The 17,740-nt window shown below is 42.1% G+C and overlaps 1 protein-coding gene across 1 annotated transcript in view; it reads right to left on the minus strand.

Annotated features, from left to right (window-relative positions):
- LOC115116424 (titin-like) overlaps window positions 1–17,740 on the minus strand; it is a 131,097-nt gene that overhangs the window by 105,511 nt on the left and 7,846 nt on the right. Inside the window, 32 exon segments of the mRNA XM_065005707.1 lie at window positions 241–525; window positions 815–1,046; window positions 1,136–1,304; window positions 1,418–1,559; window positions 1,656–1,916; window positions 2,005–2,265; window positions 2,370–2,630; window positions 2,752–3,015; window positions 3,138–3,398; window positions 3,635–3,895; window positions 3,981–4,244; window positions 4,341–4,613; window positions 4,729–4,995; window positions 5,120–5,401; window positions 7,809–9,499; window positions 9,663–9,831; window positions 9,957–10,121; window positions 10,209–10,441; window positions 10,560–10,804; window positions 10,894–11,121; window positions 11,369–11,541; window positions 11,803–11,945; window positions 12,050–12,280; window positions 12,527–12,608; window positions 12,739–12,997; window positions 13,123–13,188; window positions 13,536–13,805; window positions 14,118–14,234; window positions 14,349–14,618; window positions 15,902–16,090; window positions 16,456–16,846; window positions 17,151–17,371. Coding sequence (XP_064861779.1) covers window positions 241–525; window positions 815–1,046; window positions 1,136–1,304; window positions 1,418–1,559; window positions 1,656–1,916; window positions 2,005–2,265; window positions 2,370–2,630; window positions 2,752–3,015; window positions 3,138–3,398; window positions 3,635–3,895; window positions 3,981–4,244; window positions 4,341–4,613; window positions 4,729–4,995; window positions 5,120–5,401; window positions 7,809–9,499; window positions 9,663–9,831; window positions 9,957–10,121; window positions 10,209–10,441; window positions 10,560–10,804; window positions 10,894–11,121; window positions 11,369–11,541; window positions 11,803–11,945; window positions 12,050–12,280; window positions 12,527–12,608; window positions 12,739–12,997; window positions 13,123–13,188; window positions 13,536–13,805; window positions 14,118–14,234; window positions 14,349–14,618; window positions 15,902–16,090; window positions 16,456–16,846; window positions 17,151–17,371 — 8,626 coding nt within the window.

Raw genomic sequence — 17,740 nt, forward strand, 5'->3', positions numbered from 1 at the left:
TAAATAAACCATTTCAGTTCTTTATTTGTGAGGTAATATCTTCGGCGACTTAACAAAAACATCATGGTCATCTTAACACTCTATAAAAAGGTTGATCCAGTAAAATAATTATATACGGAATGCATAAAATTTGTAAGAATGGTGTACTTTTACAACTAGTTTTTGACAACAATTGTTCTTCTGTTATGTCATAATTTCTGTTGACTTGGCATTATTATCACACAAAAATGTAATGGTTACCTTCGACATTCAGTGCAGCTGAACTGGTGGCAACACCACCTTCATTCTTGGCCTCACAGTTGTAGACCGCTGCATCCTCTGGGAACACTTCAATGAGTAGCAGACAGTGCTCATTCCCATCACACAGAAACTTGCACTTGAAGCCTGGGGAGAGAGCCTGGGAGTTCTTGTACCAGAACACCTGGGGCTGGGGGACGCCAGTCACTTCCACAGAGAAGCGAGCAGGTTTGCCGGCCTCCACAGACAGGGGCTGCATGTGGTTAATGATCTGAGGTGGCTCAGGGACTAAATGAAAAGAAAAATGAAATAAGAAAGGTGATGAAGAAAGATGCAACACTGAGGAACAACCATTGTCGTCATCACTTTGAATCCAGCTATTAAAAAATGACATACTGTATCCTCTTATCAGTATAGTCCATACCTACTATGCTTCTACTCTCGTAGGAGGGCAATGTAATGCCCTCTACAGGCAAGGACATGTAACTGCAGTTATTACTGTAACTATTACACAGATATACTGTAGGGCAATTAAATATATTTTCCTATAAAACCAATACCATGAAGTTTGACTTACTGTTGACATGAAGTGTCACAACGGTCCTGTTCCTGCCAGCGATGAAGGTGTATTCTCCTGCATCACTTCTGTAGGTCTCAGTGATGGTCAGACGATGGAGCTTTCTAATGCAAACATAACTAAACCTCTGCTCAACGGAAAACTGGAGCTCAACACCGTTCCTCAGCCAGCGACCTTCAATGTCATCCTCATTGACTTCAAACTCAAACGTCGTTCTTTGTTTCTCAACAACCTAGAAATGAATCATGATATTAATCATTTTTTAAATGATCATTAAAAGTGTTTTTTCTGTAAATAAAAATGTATCAAATTCATATTCACCGTCATTTTCTTCTCAGCAGGCTCTGTAATGCGGACATCTTTGCCCTCCACGGTGAGATAAGCCTTTGACACGCTTGCACCAGCGACGACAGAATATTCTCCGGCATCAGACATGCGGACTGACTGGATCATTAGACGGTGCAGGAATTTCTCAGTGGATACGGTGTATCTGTCAAGGCATTTAGAAATAACAGTTAGACACAGATGAATAGGTAAGATTAGTTTATTATGATACCCATTAGTATCTTCACCAGGTCTAATATTACTGGTAATAAGATGTACCTTTCGGAAATGTCCAGCTCTTGTCCATCTTTCATCCACATCACCTGAACATTAGGCTCAGAGATCTCACATTCAAAAGTGGCCCTCTTCTTCTCTGTAATCTTGATATCTTTGATATGCTTGGTGAATTCAATAACGCGAGCTAAAACACAAACACAAAGCACAGAAACAAGACCTTAGATTGTGAAATATACAGGAAAACCTTTTTTTGGAAAATGGAAGAAAAAGAAGAACATACCATCAACATAAAGCTTTGCTGCTGACGCAGCAGAACCAGCCACAAACTTGTACTCTGCACTATCACCAAAATGAACATTTCGGATGGTGAGCGAGTGAGTTAGCTGTTTGGTGCGGCTCTGGCATCTGTCTGTGGAGGGAATCTCAACACCATTCTTGAGCCACTTGTAGGTGATGCCCTCATAGTTGACATTCACTTCAAATGTGATGGTGTCTTTCTCCTGTGCATTGAGGTCTTTCAGCATGTTGGTGATCAAAATGGCTAAGGTAAAAAAAAGGAAAATGTTACGATACATTCTGACAATAATATGACTAGGGATTACTTCATTGATAATGAAGAGTAAACTTACCATTGACGGTCAAAGTGGCGGACACTCTGTCATTTCCACAGACAAACGTGTATTCTGCAGAATCTTCTCTGCTAGTGTTCATGATCTTGAGCTGGTGAAGCTTGCCCTGCACCACAATCCTGAACTTTTCACTCATTTCTATCTCCACTCCATTTTTCAGCCAAGTGGACGGGACATTGAAGTGTGAAACTTCACATTCAAAAGTGGCCACATGGGTCTCTGGGACTTCAATGTTCTTGATGGGTTTTGTGACACGCAGAGCTGGAAGAATCACATACAATCTTAATTTAAGTAAAAGGTATCAACTAAGTATTCAGCAGTCATGTATCCAGTACTCTAGTCTATTGGTCAAACTCCATACCGACCTTCAACATATAAAGATGCGCTGCATTGCAGGTTTCCAACTACAGCTGTGTACTCTCCATGGTCGCCAGTCTTCACATTCTGGATGGTCAGCTTGTGAGCTTTTCTCTCAGACACTATTTTGACGTTTTCACTTGGTTTAAGCTCCTTGTTATTGAACATCCATTTGATAGGGATGTCATCATGGGACAGACTCAGCTCAAAAGAGGCAGTGGCATCCAATAGTGATGTCACATCTTTAGGCTTCTTCACAATCTTGATTGCTGAAAAAGAGATTGATGAGAGTCAAAAACCTCAAAGGGTAAGTAGAAACATTTCAAGTATACATACATTTGTATACTTGATCGCATAAATCGATTTGTGAAAGTTAAAATATGCACTTACTCTCAACGTTCAATCTAGCATTAGCAGATAGTTTCCCAAGTTTGAATCCATAAACTGATTCATCGCGTGTGTCACAGTTCTTGATCTTCAAGGTGTGGACCAGGCCATCAGTTGTGATTTCATATTTCTCACTTGGGTTGATCTCTACACCATTCTTAATCCATTGTGAGCCCTTCACATTCTTGTGGGTGAGCTCCAGACTGAACTCTGCCTCCTGTGTCTCAGTAACAGTTTGGTTCTTCAGTGTCTTCTTGACTTTCACAGCTATGAAATCAAACATAAACATGACATTTCAGCAGTCATATAACAATCACATAATATGCATTTATTAATGCTAACACCAGTTTAAAATAAACAACAATTTCCACTCAGGATTTAACACCCACCCTCAACTCTCAGGTTGGCTGTTGTCTTGGAGTTTGCGACCTGGTAAGTGTATTCACCGATGTCATTGGGTCTGGTTATGGTAATAACAAGACGTCTGACAGCTCCATTGTTCATATGGTTGACATTGTCACTGAAGTTCACGGGTTGTCCATCCTTGAGCCACTTGCCCTCAGCAGTTGGGTTGGCCACCTCACACTCCAGCTCAGCTGTCTGAGACTCAGCCACAGTCACGTCCTGGAGTGGTCTGTTTATGGCACCACCTGGGAACATGGAGATATGTTTTACTTTAGATTATTGGTAAAAAAAAAAAAGGGTAGTGAAAGGGTACTGGATGGTGGAGACACAGCTTTAATATGGTATATGAGGAAAATAAGGAACCAATAAGAAACCAATCCGATTTTACTCAGCAAACACCTTCGAGTCAGGTTAGTGAAAATGTCTATCAATTCATGAAATCTACATTTTTTTCTGAAGGAGTTGAAGATGTTAAACATACCTGACACAGTAAGCTTTGCGCTGGATGTCTGTTCCCCAGCAGCGAATGCGTATTCTCCCTCTTCATCCTTCATGGTATTAATGACACTCAGGCTGTAATTTTTGCCCTTGGCCTCAATCTTATGCTTTGGACCAGCTTTGAGTGGTTGTTTCTTGAAGGTCCACACAGCGGCAATGCCAGGGTGGGAAACCTCAACTTTAAATGTTATATTCTGGGTCTCTGTGCAAACTTGATCCTCCATATGCTTGGTGATGTGAATTTCTGTAAAATAACAAAATATGTTGAATAGGGTCTGTATCAATGTAGTTTGAATCAACATCTAACACAATCGTTAAAAAAAACTTACTTTCAATAGTCATTTTACAGCTAGAGTCAGCTTTGCCAACACATAGCTTGTAGGTTCCTTCATCAGAGGCAAAGGTCCTGTGGAATACCAGGCGCTGTTTGGATCCCTTTGCAAGCATCTGGATTCTCTCACTGGGCATCACAAGTTTGTCATTGTGGTACCATTTCACAGAGGTAACATCAGCAGCAGAGATTTTAGCCTCCATAACAGCCTTGGTGCCCTCAACTGCGGTAATATCAGTGAGTGGGCTCAAAATATCAATCGCTGTAAAACACAGAGACATTTTTTTTTTAAACAACTGATGATTCACAATAGAACTATACCAATATGAATATAGTCAGACTGATAAAGGTGACTTACTTTGAATGTTCAACTTCCCAGAGGTGGAGATATCCTGAGCTGGGACAACAAAGGAGTATGTTGCAGCATCGTCTCTGCTCACGTTTTCAACAAGCAGCTTGTGGACCTGTTTGTCGATAACGATGTGGATGCGATCTGTGGCGGAGATTGCTTGGCCATTCTTCATCCATGTTCCCTCAACGTTTTCCTGAGAGAATCGCACTTCTAATTGAGCGATGTCACCCTCGCAGATTGTCAGGTCAGTGAGGGGTTGCATCAGTGTCACAGGGCGCACTGAAGGAAAATACATTGATATTATTGTGCAGTTCATCCCACTTTTTCAACAGTAATAGTTGTCTTGAAATGGATTGGAAGCAAGCTAACAACACCAATACCAGTCACAACTCACGTTTCATCTTCAGGGAGGCACTGGTCTGCATATCAGCAATTTTGAAAGTATATTTTCCCTGATCTTCTTTCTTGATGTCTTTGACAGACAAGGTATGGCGTCCACGGCGGGAGGAGGTAACATATTTGCTGCTGGGAGTGATTTCCTTGTCATTGAAATACCATGTACCTTCAGCATCTTCTCGAGATAATTCAACCTCAAACTCCCCAGAGTAGGTCTCAGGCACTTCAATGTTCTCCAGCCTCTTCACAATTGACAGTGAAGCACCTGCACAATGAGACATTGTTAAGTATAACTGTTTCAGAGTTACTGTTTGTATTCCAAATTCACTATTTTCACAGTTGAAAATAATTGTCAGGGATATAGTAAAATAGTAAGAAAAACTGCCAACCTTCCACATTGAGTCTGGCAGTGGTCCTGATGTGGTCATCTTCAACAACAACACAACTGTAGTCTGCATCGTCCTTCATGTTGATGATCAGTACAGAAAGGAAATGAACCTTTCTGTCTGAGTGCATCCTGTATTTGTCTCCAGAGAAAATCTCAGAATTGTTCTTCATCCATTTGACTTTAACGAAAGGCTCATTTGTTTCACACTCAAAGGTCGCCATGGTGTCCTTCTCTTTCGCTTCCACATCCTCTAGTTGTTGAGTAAAGCTATTAACTGTAATGGCTAAAGTAAAACAAGGGGAATACACATATTTATTATGCTTTTTCAATGTGGACATACAACAGTTCTCTACAGTTCTCAATGTAAAATTGCATACAAGGCCCAGTGCTGCCAAAAACTTGATTTTCACATGTTTTATATATGCAGTGCATTCGGAAAGTATTCTGACCCCTTGACTTTTTAGACATTTTGTTACGCTACAGCTTTATTCTAATATATATATATATTTTAAATCCTCATCAATCTAAACAAAGTACTCCATAATGACAAAGCGAAAAAGGTTTTTAGAAATGTTTGCAAATATATTAAAAATAAAAAACACAAATACCTTATATACGTAAGTATTCAGACCCTTTGATATGAGACTCGAAATTGAGCTCAAGTGCATCCTGTTTCCATTGATCATCCTTGAGATGTTTCTACAACTTGATTACCAGTGGTAAATTCAATTGATTGGACATGATTTGGACATGACACCTGTCGATATACAGTGCCTTGCGAGAGAGTTTGCTGCACTGAAAGTAAAGGGGCTGAATAATTTTGCACGCCCAATTTTTCAGTTTTTGATTTGTTAAAAAAGTTTGAAATATCCAATAAATGTCGTTCCACTTCATGATTGTGTCCCACTTGTTGTTGATTCTTCACAAAAAATACAGTTTTATATCTTTATGTTTGAAGCCTGAAATGTAGCAAGGGGGGCGAATACTTTCACAAGGCACTGTAAGGTCCCACAGTTGACAACGAATGTCAGAGCAAAAACCAAGCCATGAGGTCGAATGAATTATCTGTAGAGCTCCAAGACAGAATTGTGTCGAGGCACAGATCTGGGGAAGGATACCAAACATTTCTTACAAATGGAATAAGTTTGGAACCACCAAGACTCTTTCTAAAGCTGGCCACCCGGCTTAACTGAGCAATCGGGGGAGAAGGGCCTTGGTTTACTGCGGAGTGGCTTCCGTCTGTCCACTCTACCATAAAGGCCTGATTGGTGGAGTGCTGCAGAGATTGTTGTCCTTCTGGAAGATTCTACCATCTCCACAGAGGACCTCTGGAGCTCTGGCAGAGTTCCTCTGTGGAGATGGTAGAACCTTCCAGAAGGACAACCATCTCTGCAGCACTCCACCAATCAGGTCTTTATGGTAGAGTGGAGAGACGGAAGCCACTCTGCAGTAAAAAGGCACATGACAGACCGCTTGGAATTTGCCAAAAGGCACCTAAAGGACTCAGACCACAAGAAACTAGATTCTCTGGGTCTGAGAAAACCAAGATTGAACTCTTTGGCCTGAATGCCAAGTGACACATCTGGAGGAAACCTGGCACCATCCCTATGGTGAAGCATGGTGGTGGTAGCATCATGCTGTGGGGTTGTTTTTCAGCGGCAGGGACTGGGAGACTAGCCAGGATCAAGGGAAAGGTGAATGGGGCAAAGTACAAAGAGCTCCTTGATGAAAACCTGCTCCAGAGCTCTCAGGACCTCAGACTGGGGCGAAGGTTCACCTTCTAACAGGGCAATGACCCTAAGCACACGGCTAAGACAACGACGGAAATGGCTTTGGGACAAGTCTTTGAATGTCCTTGAGTGGCCCAGCCATAGCCCGGACTTGAACCCGATCAAACATCTCTGGAAAGACCTGAAAATAGCTGTGCAGCGACACTCCCCATCCAACCTGACAGAACTTGAGAGAATCTGCAGAGAAGAATGGGAGAAACTCCCCAAATACAGGTGTGCCAAGCTTGTAGCGTCATACCCAAGAAGACTTGAGGCTGTAATCGCTGCCAAAGGTGCTTCAACAAAGTACTGAGTAAAGGGTCTGAATAGTTATGTACATGTAATATTTACATTTTTTGGTTTTAATACATTTGCAAAAATGTCTAAAAACCTGTTTTTGCTTTGTCATTATGGGGTATTGTTTGTAGATTGAAGAGGAAAACAAAGAATTTAATCAATTTTAGACTAAGGCTGTAATGTAACAAAATGTGGAAAAAGTCAAGGGTCTGAATACTTTCCCAAATGCACTGTATTTCCACAATATGAGGTTGGAATAATACTGTGAAATTGTGAAAATGATAATGCCCTTTCAGTTTAAGAGCTGTTAGAAAAGACTGCCTGAAATTTCAGCCTGTTTTGGTGGGATGGCACCTGGTGACATCACCAGGCGATAAATTAGATAATAGACCAAGAAGAGTTCAAAACCTCTACAATTAACAACTTGTTTTCATTTTTCCCCTCCCTACTCAGACACTCCAAGACTGTCCTAGCAAAGTTCTTGTTGAAATTGAAAACAAAGCACAGTAAGGTACTTAATTGTCAACCAAAAATTATTATATATTGAGATAAAAACGGCTGCATTAGACCTTTAACTATTTGTAGAATACAAGCATTGAAATAGATCATAAATAGATCATTTACCTTGTACCAGCAGGAATGCATGGCTTGATGTCTCTCCAGCAATGTTCATGGCTTTGACCATGATGCTAGCAGAGTCTTCTGCTGTGACATCTCTGACCACTAATTCACACACGTGGTCTTCAGGCCAATACCAGTAAATTCGATCGGTCTTCTCCAGCAGAATTCCATTCTTGAACCACTGGCACTCAGGTTCTGGTTTGCCAACAACTCTGACTCTGAAGCGAACTTCCTCGGTCTGAGACACGGTCTGGCTAGCAATGCGTTCCAAGATCTTTGGAGCTTCCATGCTGGGAGAGAGCTGTATTCTCTCTGGTTTGATTGTGGGTATGGTGAGTTGACCCTCCTCCATCTCTTTCTTCTTCTCAGCCTCAGTCAACTCTTTCATGTGATGAAGCAGTTCTTCCTTCCTCTTCCTAAGCATATCCTCATAGGACTCATCCTTCCTTTTGGACTTGAGCTCCACAGCAGTGATGGCTTCATAATAACCTTCCTCTGTCCTGCGCTTAAATTTGCTCTTCAACTCATCTGTCTCCTCTGTGGACTTCTCATGGATGACTCTTTCAGTCTTCCTCAGTTTGACAACTTCCTTTGGCTGAGCATCAGCTGGTCTGTCAACCTTCACAACTTCAAAGCTAACTCTCCCATGTTCAGTAGTGTCATGTGCCTTTGGTTCAGGGACGCGACGGAGGATGGATCTGAAGTCCTCTCTCTGTGTGATCTCGAGCTTCACCAGATGCTCAGCTGTGCCCTCTGGGTTCTCTGCTACCACTTTCACATCTCCTGCATCGTATGACTTGATATCTATAATCTCAAGATAGTAAATGCCATCATAGCGAAGCCTCATTCTCTTGCTCTTGCGAATGAGCTGTCCGTTGAGGTACCAGTTAACCTTAGGCGTAGGATAGCCAATAACTCTGCAACGGAATCTTGCAATGTCACCTTCCAGCACTCTTGCTGGTTCAGGAAGAAGGACAATTTCAGGCTTTGACTTCTCTGAATACTCATCCCCAGTGACTCCAGAAGGCCCTCCCTCGTGAGCCATGCGCTCCATCTCATCAATTCTGTGTATTTCCCTCCTGCCCTCAGGTAACTGTGTCTCCTCAACAAGGCTCTTCTCATCCTTTACAATCAGTGTAGCTGAGGTCTGATCAACTCCAAACTTGTTAGTGGCTCTGCAGGTGATGACACCACTATCTCTGGCATAGGCAACTTCAAAGTCAAGACTACAGTAGCCAAATTCATTAACCATGCGCAATCTGTTAGCAGCTGCCAGGGGTTTGCCATCATGCAACCACTCAACCACCATAGTGGGATCACCAATTGGGGTCAGTCTGCATTCAAAATGGACTGGGCCAAAACGCTTCAACCTGACAGAAGTCAGTTTCTTCTTGAACTGTGGTTTCTGCTGCTTGTCCTTGTCATATAGGTCATCCTCCTCCCACTGCTCTTGACCATAACGGAGATGCAAGGGTTCCAACTCTGGAGCTGCTATGTCCTTGGCCTTGTAGGTTCCTTTGGTGATAATGAGTCTCCTCTCTGGCGCAGGTTCAGCAGCATCTACCTCAATGTTGACCCTGCAGCGAGTGGTATCTCTTCCAGCTTTGTTAATGGCTGTGGCTGTGTACCAGGCACTATCAGAGCTCACTGACTGTGGGATGTGGAATTTGGCTTCTCCCTTGATGCCCTCGATCCTACAACAGACATTGTCGTTAGTAAATCAGCATTAAGTACAACCATGTGAAATAAAGATAGTAACAAATATACATATCTTAACGACTGCAAGAGTATTTGGTGCACTTGATGTATATCATAGGCATGTGCACATTGAGATAGAAGGTGGGGCAAAACACATACTTGATATTTGGGTGCTTCTGTGGGGAGATGATGTCGCTGTTTTTCAGCCATACAATGTCAGGCAGGGGGTTTCCGATGGCTTTGACCGCCAACTCAACCAGAGTGCCTTTCTTGACACTGACATTCCTCAGCTTCTCAATAAACTGGGGTCTGATCAAATTTTCTTTGGCTGTAAATGGAGAAACATATACAAGGACAATGCTATCAGTCAACAATGGTATATGACGTATCGATACAAAGTGACAATTCATTTGAGCTTCAAATGAGGAATGATATAGAAGACAAAGATCTTACCATCAACTGTAAGTGTCATGGACACAGAGCTTTTCCCAGCTCTGTTTTGAGCAACGACCGTCCATTCTCCAGAGTCATGGGGCATGGCTGGAACCACAATCAGTGACTGAGTTCCATCTTCCTTCACCACTATCTTGTGGGTGTAATCATTGACAACTTGTTGCCCTGAAAAGAAGAACACAAATAGAGGAATAAATGTGTGATTTTCATAAAACTAGTTGAGAGAAGAGAACATGTTTTCACATCACTTACCATTGTGGAACCAGAAAGTGTCAGGCATGGGTCTACCAACTACTTTCAGGTCAAATCTGGCAGTCTGCCCTTCAGCGCACTTGAATGACTGTGGCTTCAAGACAAACACAGGCTTGTACAGTCTCTCCAGCTGACTCTCATCAGTGTCATCAAGCCTGCGACCAGGAGAGCGGGCAGGAGAGCGACTAGTAGAGCGTCCGGGAGAGCGACTCAGAGATCTTGGGGACTGGGACCTGAGCAAATAAATACCAAATTCAGTGATACGTGGGAAGTTTTTATGATGGCTATGTTAAACAAATATACATTCAAATCTGGTAATAACCCTGTTACATTTGGTAATAAAAATCTCACCTAATTCTCTGCATTGCCTGAGGTTCAGGCGTGTAACGCTGAGCTCCTGCAATGGCAGTGGGCTCCACATACAGTTTCCCTGAGCTCACAGAGTTGCCCTTCATGTTGCTGGCTAATGCTGTGTAAACACCCTCATCCTCTGGCAGCACCACAGGAAGACGCAGGCTGGCTCGACCATCATGAAGACTCTCCATCTGGTAACGGCCACCATGATGGATACGCTTTCCATCTTTGTACCACGCAATCTTTTGAAATACAAGAAACGTTTGATGAATATATACTACATGTTACATTCAACTCAATGCAAAATACAAATGCATGGTTTCTTTACTACCTTGGGCAGTGGAGTTCCTGCCATTTTGCAGTGGAAAGTAACACCCATTCCTTCTATGATCCTGTAGTTTTTAACTGGAGTTGCAAAGGCTGACTGTAAAGCCTCACGATCTGCACAAGTCACCATCTCTTCCCGATCCTCAGTCACAATCTGTTGGTAGGTAATTTGCAGGATGCGGATCTCAATCTCGTGGATAATCCTCTCCTCAAAGGAAGAAATCTGGAGTTCCTGTACAAAAAAACACATTGGAATAAAGCATGCTGTTGTCTTGTTTCATAACAGGTGGCTGAGAACAAATCAAATGTCATAACATCACAATAACTACATTTACATTTGAGTCATTTAGTAGATGTTCTTATCCAGAGCGAATTAAACAACCACATATCACAGCCAATAAAACCTTCCTCAATAAAACAGGTATCAGCAAAATAAGTTCTGCATTGTATAAGTAACGTGTTTCTTTTCGTCCACATACCTGTGTTGAAACAAAGCTTTGCGTTTGTGCTTGCTGTGTCATTCTCCTCTGCCTATACATCTGGTCGTCGTCATATTCGCTCACAACAACAGGGGGTACATCCATCTGCACCGTTGTAATTACTTCACTCTTATATGTCATTTCATGTTTCTTCATGTATTCTTCATATTCCCCTGTAAACAAAATATACAATGTGTAAACAAAAGTTAAGACATTATGGTCTGATTTCACGGACCCAAATAAAGCCAAGGATTGTCCCAAATGGCAACCTATTCCCTACATAGTGCACTACTTTCAACCAAAGGCCATAGGGCTCTGGACAAAAGTAGTGCACTACTGTATGTAGGGAATAGGGTGCCATTTAGGAAGCAACGCTAACTGAGCATAGTTTGTAGTCCATGAGATTAAACAACATTTTGATTAAAGCAACTGACCTTCCTCCAGCAGTCCAGCTGAGGCAGAGGCTTCTCCAAGCGGGTTCCTGGCAAAGACGGAGTACTCTCCAGCATCATCAGCAAATGTCATGGAGATCTCCAATTTACACACTCCACTCTCCTTATCGTAGTGGACTTTATATCTAATGGGTGAATAAGTTACATTTTAAACATTACAATGAATGATCAACACAGTCTTACAAATGCAAAATAGAGATGAATTGAAAATATATCACAAGTAGGCTACCTGTATCCTGTAGTAAGGGGCACTCCACTCTTCTTCCAGAACATGTGTGGCTTGGGGCTGCCTCCGATCTGGCACTCAAAGACAACACGTCCGCCCTCCACCAACTTCTGTACAGTTGGACTCTTGACAAAGAAGGGAGCGACGGCATCTGCAGTATCCACTGGTGAACCTGCGGTGGCAATGGCAGAGCTCACCTCCGACATGGTCTCCTCCTTTGCTTCAGTAGTAAAACTGTTTGAAGGGCATTAGAAATATACATAAATTAGGGTAAATGTAATATCAAACAAGTCCAATTTCTTCATCCACATTCGCAAAACTCAATCAGGGAAGATTCAGCATGACTTGCTGGCGAATGGTTTCATAATGTCTGATAAGTGTCAAAGAATCATTCTGTTACCTTGTCAATAAATGGCATGACTCATAACTGTACATGTCAAGAGATTCCAAATGTAGTGGTATAAAATAGTTAGCACTCACAGTTTCTCTTGAGTAGTAAGGTCAAATACAGTGACAGTGCCTTGTTGTGTCATCTCTTCCCGGGTCTCAATCTCCTCGGTTACTAGAAGGAAGAAATGTATACAAGCATTAGCACATTCATAAACCAATAAATCATTCGGCAGTACAGTATTACACCTCAACAGTACATAGTTTTGTAGACAGAAATGTTCAAAACTAAACTGTCTGTTTACCTTTGACAAGCAGGTAGCAGGATGTGCTGATAGTTCCAGCATTGCTAGTAGCAGTGCAAGTGAAGCGACCGCTGTCTTCTGCGAAAGCCTCGCGGATGACCAGACGGGCACATTTACTCTCATAAGTGATCTGGAAGTCAATGGAGCTTTCAATTCTGTAGTCCTCCCTGAACCACATGATGCCAGGGGCAGGTTGACCAGAGATCTGGCATTCTAGAGTCACAGACTCACCCTCAGTCACAGTCAGGTTCTTTAAGCCCTGAAAACAAAATACAATAGTTTTACTGACATGTTGACATTTAGAAAAAGATGGATGGAAAGGACGCCTGAATAGACAACAATAACTTATATGACCTGACATACATCCACAAGAGAAATACTTACAGCTACAAGAGTAGGTGGCACAACTGGCTCTTCTGCAGGGGCTGGGACTGCTGCAGTCTCAACGATCTATGGAAAATGCATATAGGTCACAAAAAGGGACATACAGTACAGTTTCTGAACTTGACTTTGGGAGTAGTGAAAGATGAATAAAATGGAAGCAAGATAAGAGTGAATCCTGAAAAGACAAAGACGGGTTGTGACACAGGCTGGGAACAGATATATGAAGAAGGGAAGAAGAAAAGAGGAAGAGGATAGCAAGGTGGGCTTTCTTTGTGATGCAGATGGGTGCTGAAACAAAGATAACGTGGAGAGGCTTCGGCGTTATGGTGAAGAGAAGGTGTGCTAATACCACTCAGTGAGGTGAGACTCCACACAATGTTATTTTAGAGGGCACAACACTCTGGACTACAAACCTTTGTTTCCAAATCCTTATACATTTGCTCCGTTTCCCCTGTAAACGTAGCGCCTATCTGAGTCTGTAACTGAGTGTCGAAATGAGTCTTATATCTCTCGGAGAGATCCTTAAACGGAGACTTGGTTGGCGCTGGCATCACGTCCACAACCTTACGGTGGAGACTAGGAGATGGAGGCTTGACTGGCTTGATGATCTTTTGAGCAGCATGTGCAGAGGTAGAGGATAACTCTTTCTGCAGTGTGGCAATAGCAGAACCTGCTATCGAAACCTGACCAACCCAAGGAGAATAGCATTATCATCACGAATCAGAACAACCTATTATGATATTGTCTGCTTTGTTTAGCAATATTAAGGCTGTGACTCAAAAAGATAATGGAATGGATGACGATGTATACGGATTAAGTGAGCATTAGTCTTTAGGAAATACTTGCTAAGCTAAATAGTTGATTTCTAAGAGTGATTTTTTATGGTATGTCCAGAGAGGCCAGCAATGTGATTGATTATTGATTATTACTTTATCAATTTAACTGAGGCATTAAAACGTGTGTCCCACTGCTTGCCTGACATGTCCTATGCTTACCTCATAGCTATGGTCAGGTTTAGGAACAGTAACTTTTGAAACTGTGAAATGTGGAATTGGGGATGGTGCGAGGGCAGTTTCCATGTGGGCGGTAGTAGTTTCTCTACTTCTTTGTATCTAAAGTAACCAACAAAGTGTGATAGAGTAAGGAAAGGTCAACTCAATGCAGAACTTCTGAGAAACCTATCAGAGAAAATGCAGCATCTTTTTATATTTAAAAAGATAGCAAACCTGGGAAACATGAATACTCTGCTCATCAGATGTTGTTTGAATTGATGGTGGTGGTATTATTGGTATTTGCACCATTGGCACAGTTGCAGCCTCAGTTTTCACTGTGACTTGTTGCTCAGTGGTAGCCATCATCATCTGCTGTTTTAAATCAGATTGTATGGTTTCCTCTTCAGCATGACCCCCCTCAGCATGCAAAGGCTTCCGAACACGTGCTAGGTCGACAGCAGCAACCACTGTAGCCTTTGCCTCTGCTTTTTTCCCACCCTCAACCTTTGAGACAACAAGCAATCAATGTCATATATACAGCACATAGATATCATACATAGCATCCATGGCAGCAGTCACTATGACAGCAATCAGATTCACATAACGATGACAAACAGGAAAAACATCACACCCGTGGATACAAAACAAGTTTTGTGTGCATTACCTGGTAATAACATGTCATCGTTAATGCATGGAATCATGTTAGTTTAGTTGAATTGGTTGTGCAATAGTGAAAATGAACATGCAGTTGACTAATTGAAATACCAATAATATTTGCTCAATCGACTTGGGAACTCATTTTCCTCTTAAATCGTAGTGATGGAGACAAAAGTCAATGCAGTTACAATATTATTTTTTGATTTGTAAAAAAATATATATATATATGTATCATTTTATTATTATATATTTTTTTTGCTAGGTAGCTAGTGCTAGTCGGCTAGCGGCATCCTATAGCTTTTTCTCCATGTTCTTTTTAAATAGTGAGCCAACATGTTTATCAGCACTTTTACTTCCATTAATGATCAAAACTCATTTTCTCATGCTTCTCGTCTCTGCAGCAGACATATAGAGAGCAATATGTTTGGAATATCAAATCGCAATGAAATCAAAGTGTCGAATCGCATACATTTAGAATAGTGAGAATCGCAATACATATCGTATCGGCACCTAAATATAGTGATAATATCATATAGAAAATGGGACCTGTGTAGTGATTTCAACTTAAATAGTGCTTACATACAGTATAGGTGAGTGATTTGGGAGAGTGCTCAGAGTAGTAAACAAAACATTAAGCGCCATCTTTAAGCTACCTGCTCCTCGGTTGTCATCATACATGTAACAGTAGAGATTCCAATCTCTCTGTTCTGTACCACAGTGTCATCAGTGTGTATCTCTATAGCTGGTTCAACAGCTATAGACTCTGGCATGATCTATATGATAAACATAGCCATGGGAAGGAGAGTAATATATTCGGTGAATAAATCATGAGAATATGAATAACACATATCGACACTATGGGGGGGCTCAACAACATCCGTGGGAATGTGAAAAATAAACCATAGGGAATGTGACAAAATCACAGATGGTTGTGAGGTTGAATATGTGGGTACGCTGAAATGACAACAATTTAAAATGGAAAATAGTCTATTTTTACCAGGGATAATATTGTTAAGCGTGAGGGGGGTCTACAAGAGTGGAAGTGTGATGACAGAAAAAAGGGAAATAAATAAATAATGGAAGTGAAGGGAAGGACGACAGGGTTTGCACTTCATTAAATAATGAACTACCTGTTCCCTTGTTGTGGACATTAACACAGCAGTAGAGGTGCTAGAGGTGCTCTGTGTCTCTGCACTGGCTGTCACCACCGGCACCGGCTCTGGTGTAAAACCAGCAGACTTGCGGCTGCGAGCCTGGTCCACAGCTGCTACCACAGTAGCTACAGCAATGCTTTTATCGTCCACCTCATGCTGCACCTCCTAGCATACATTAGTAGTGTTAACTTAGGATCCAATCAGAAGTTTTATTGATAATAGCTTCAAAGGTCATTATCATATTATTGATAAGAGATGCAATCTTAAATAGCTTTCATGCCTTTCTAAATTCAGGCAACCTATCCTAACGAGCCATGTTAGATCCCAAAATACATCCAGGTAGTCAAACATTCATTGGACAGAATATTCAAACTCATTTAGGCCTCAAAAAGAGAGCGAATCAGCTAACCAAATAAGTTCACAATCTTAAAACTATTACCACCTCATGGACATTCAGTGATCAGCCACAAGATGGCTCTGCCACAGAAAGAGTTGAGAGAGTGGCCCCTAAGAAATAAGAATTTCCTTACCTCTCTCACAGCAACACCAGATACAGCGGACCCAGCCGTTTGCAATCCATAAGAGCCCTCCCAGCGCTGCTCCATGTGAACCTGGGTGGCAGACATGGAGGCCTGGGCCTGGGTGGCAGACATGGAGGCCTGGGCCTGGGTGGCAGACATGGAGGCCTGGGCATGGGTGGCAGACATGGAGGCCTGGGCATGGGTGGCAGACATGGAGGCCTGGGCATGGGTGGCACTGGAAGTCATGCTGCTGGAATAGCTGCTGGACCCTTCAACAAAGTCTCCCTGCTTCCATGGTGGGAGGACATCAGGACCATGGGCTACCTGTTTGCGTGTGGTCAGTGGAGATTTGACTGGTCTGATTGGGGACACAGACAGTCTAGAAGTGGGGGATACTGACCTGCGTTAAACAAAGAGAGAGAAAATATCAATGTAAAAAATGTTCATGATTTGTATATTACCTGGTACCAAATGGTGTTTTGTAGTGTAAATAGACAAGTCATTAATATGTTTATCATGTAATTACTGTTTTACCAGGTCACTTCTAGGGAGCCTAAATACCTGGTCATTTCTGTATTATAAAATAACATGGTCTTATTCCCTATGGAGATTGAGGTGAACTATCTGTCTGTATTATATGTGTGGAATATTGTTGAACTCTCTACACTTCCTTGTTAATGTAAGATTGAAATTTAAAAAATTACCTAACAGGGGCCGGAGTGGGCGCCTTGACATGCCTCACAGGTGATGGTGACTGATGACGTCCCCCTGCAACTCTGGCTGCAAGAGATGATGGTGTTGGGGATTTGGAGGTTGAGGTTGGCTTAGGGGGCACACGTGGTGGGGTCTTGTGTGCTAGATGGCTCACTCCACCACCTTCAACATGCATTTGCATGGATGAGGATTCAAAATGAGCCTCCATACTCTGAAAATAAAACAACAACATTAAAGGTTAGTGTTTTACTGAAATAAAAGTGTATTTATCTGACTGATAGCTTCAATAGACAGACAGATACAACTGCCAATTGCCAAAATAAAGGAAACACCAACAGAAAGTGTCTTAATAGGGCCCTGGGCCATGACGAGCCAGAACAGCTTCAATGCACCTTGGCATAGATTCTAGAAGTGTCTGGAACTCTTTTGGAGGGACGCAACTCCATTCTTCCACGTGAAATTCCATCATTTGGTCCTTTGTTGATGGTGGTAGAAAACGCTGTCTCAAGTGGAGCTCCAAAATCTCCCATAAGTGTTCAGTTGGGTTGAGATCTGGTCACTGAGACGGTCATGGCAAATG

Source organism: Oncorhynchus nerka, linkage group LG3 (assembly GCF_034236695.1).
Source record: "Oncorhynchus nerka isolate Pitt River linkage group LG3, Oner_Uvic_2.0, whole genome shotgun sequence".
Taxonomy (NCBI): Eukaryota; Metazoa; Chordata; class Actinopteri; order Salmoniformes; family Salmonidae; genus Oncorhynchus; species Oncorhynchus nerka.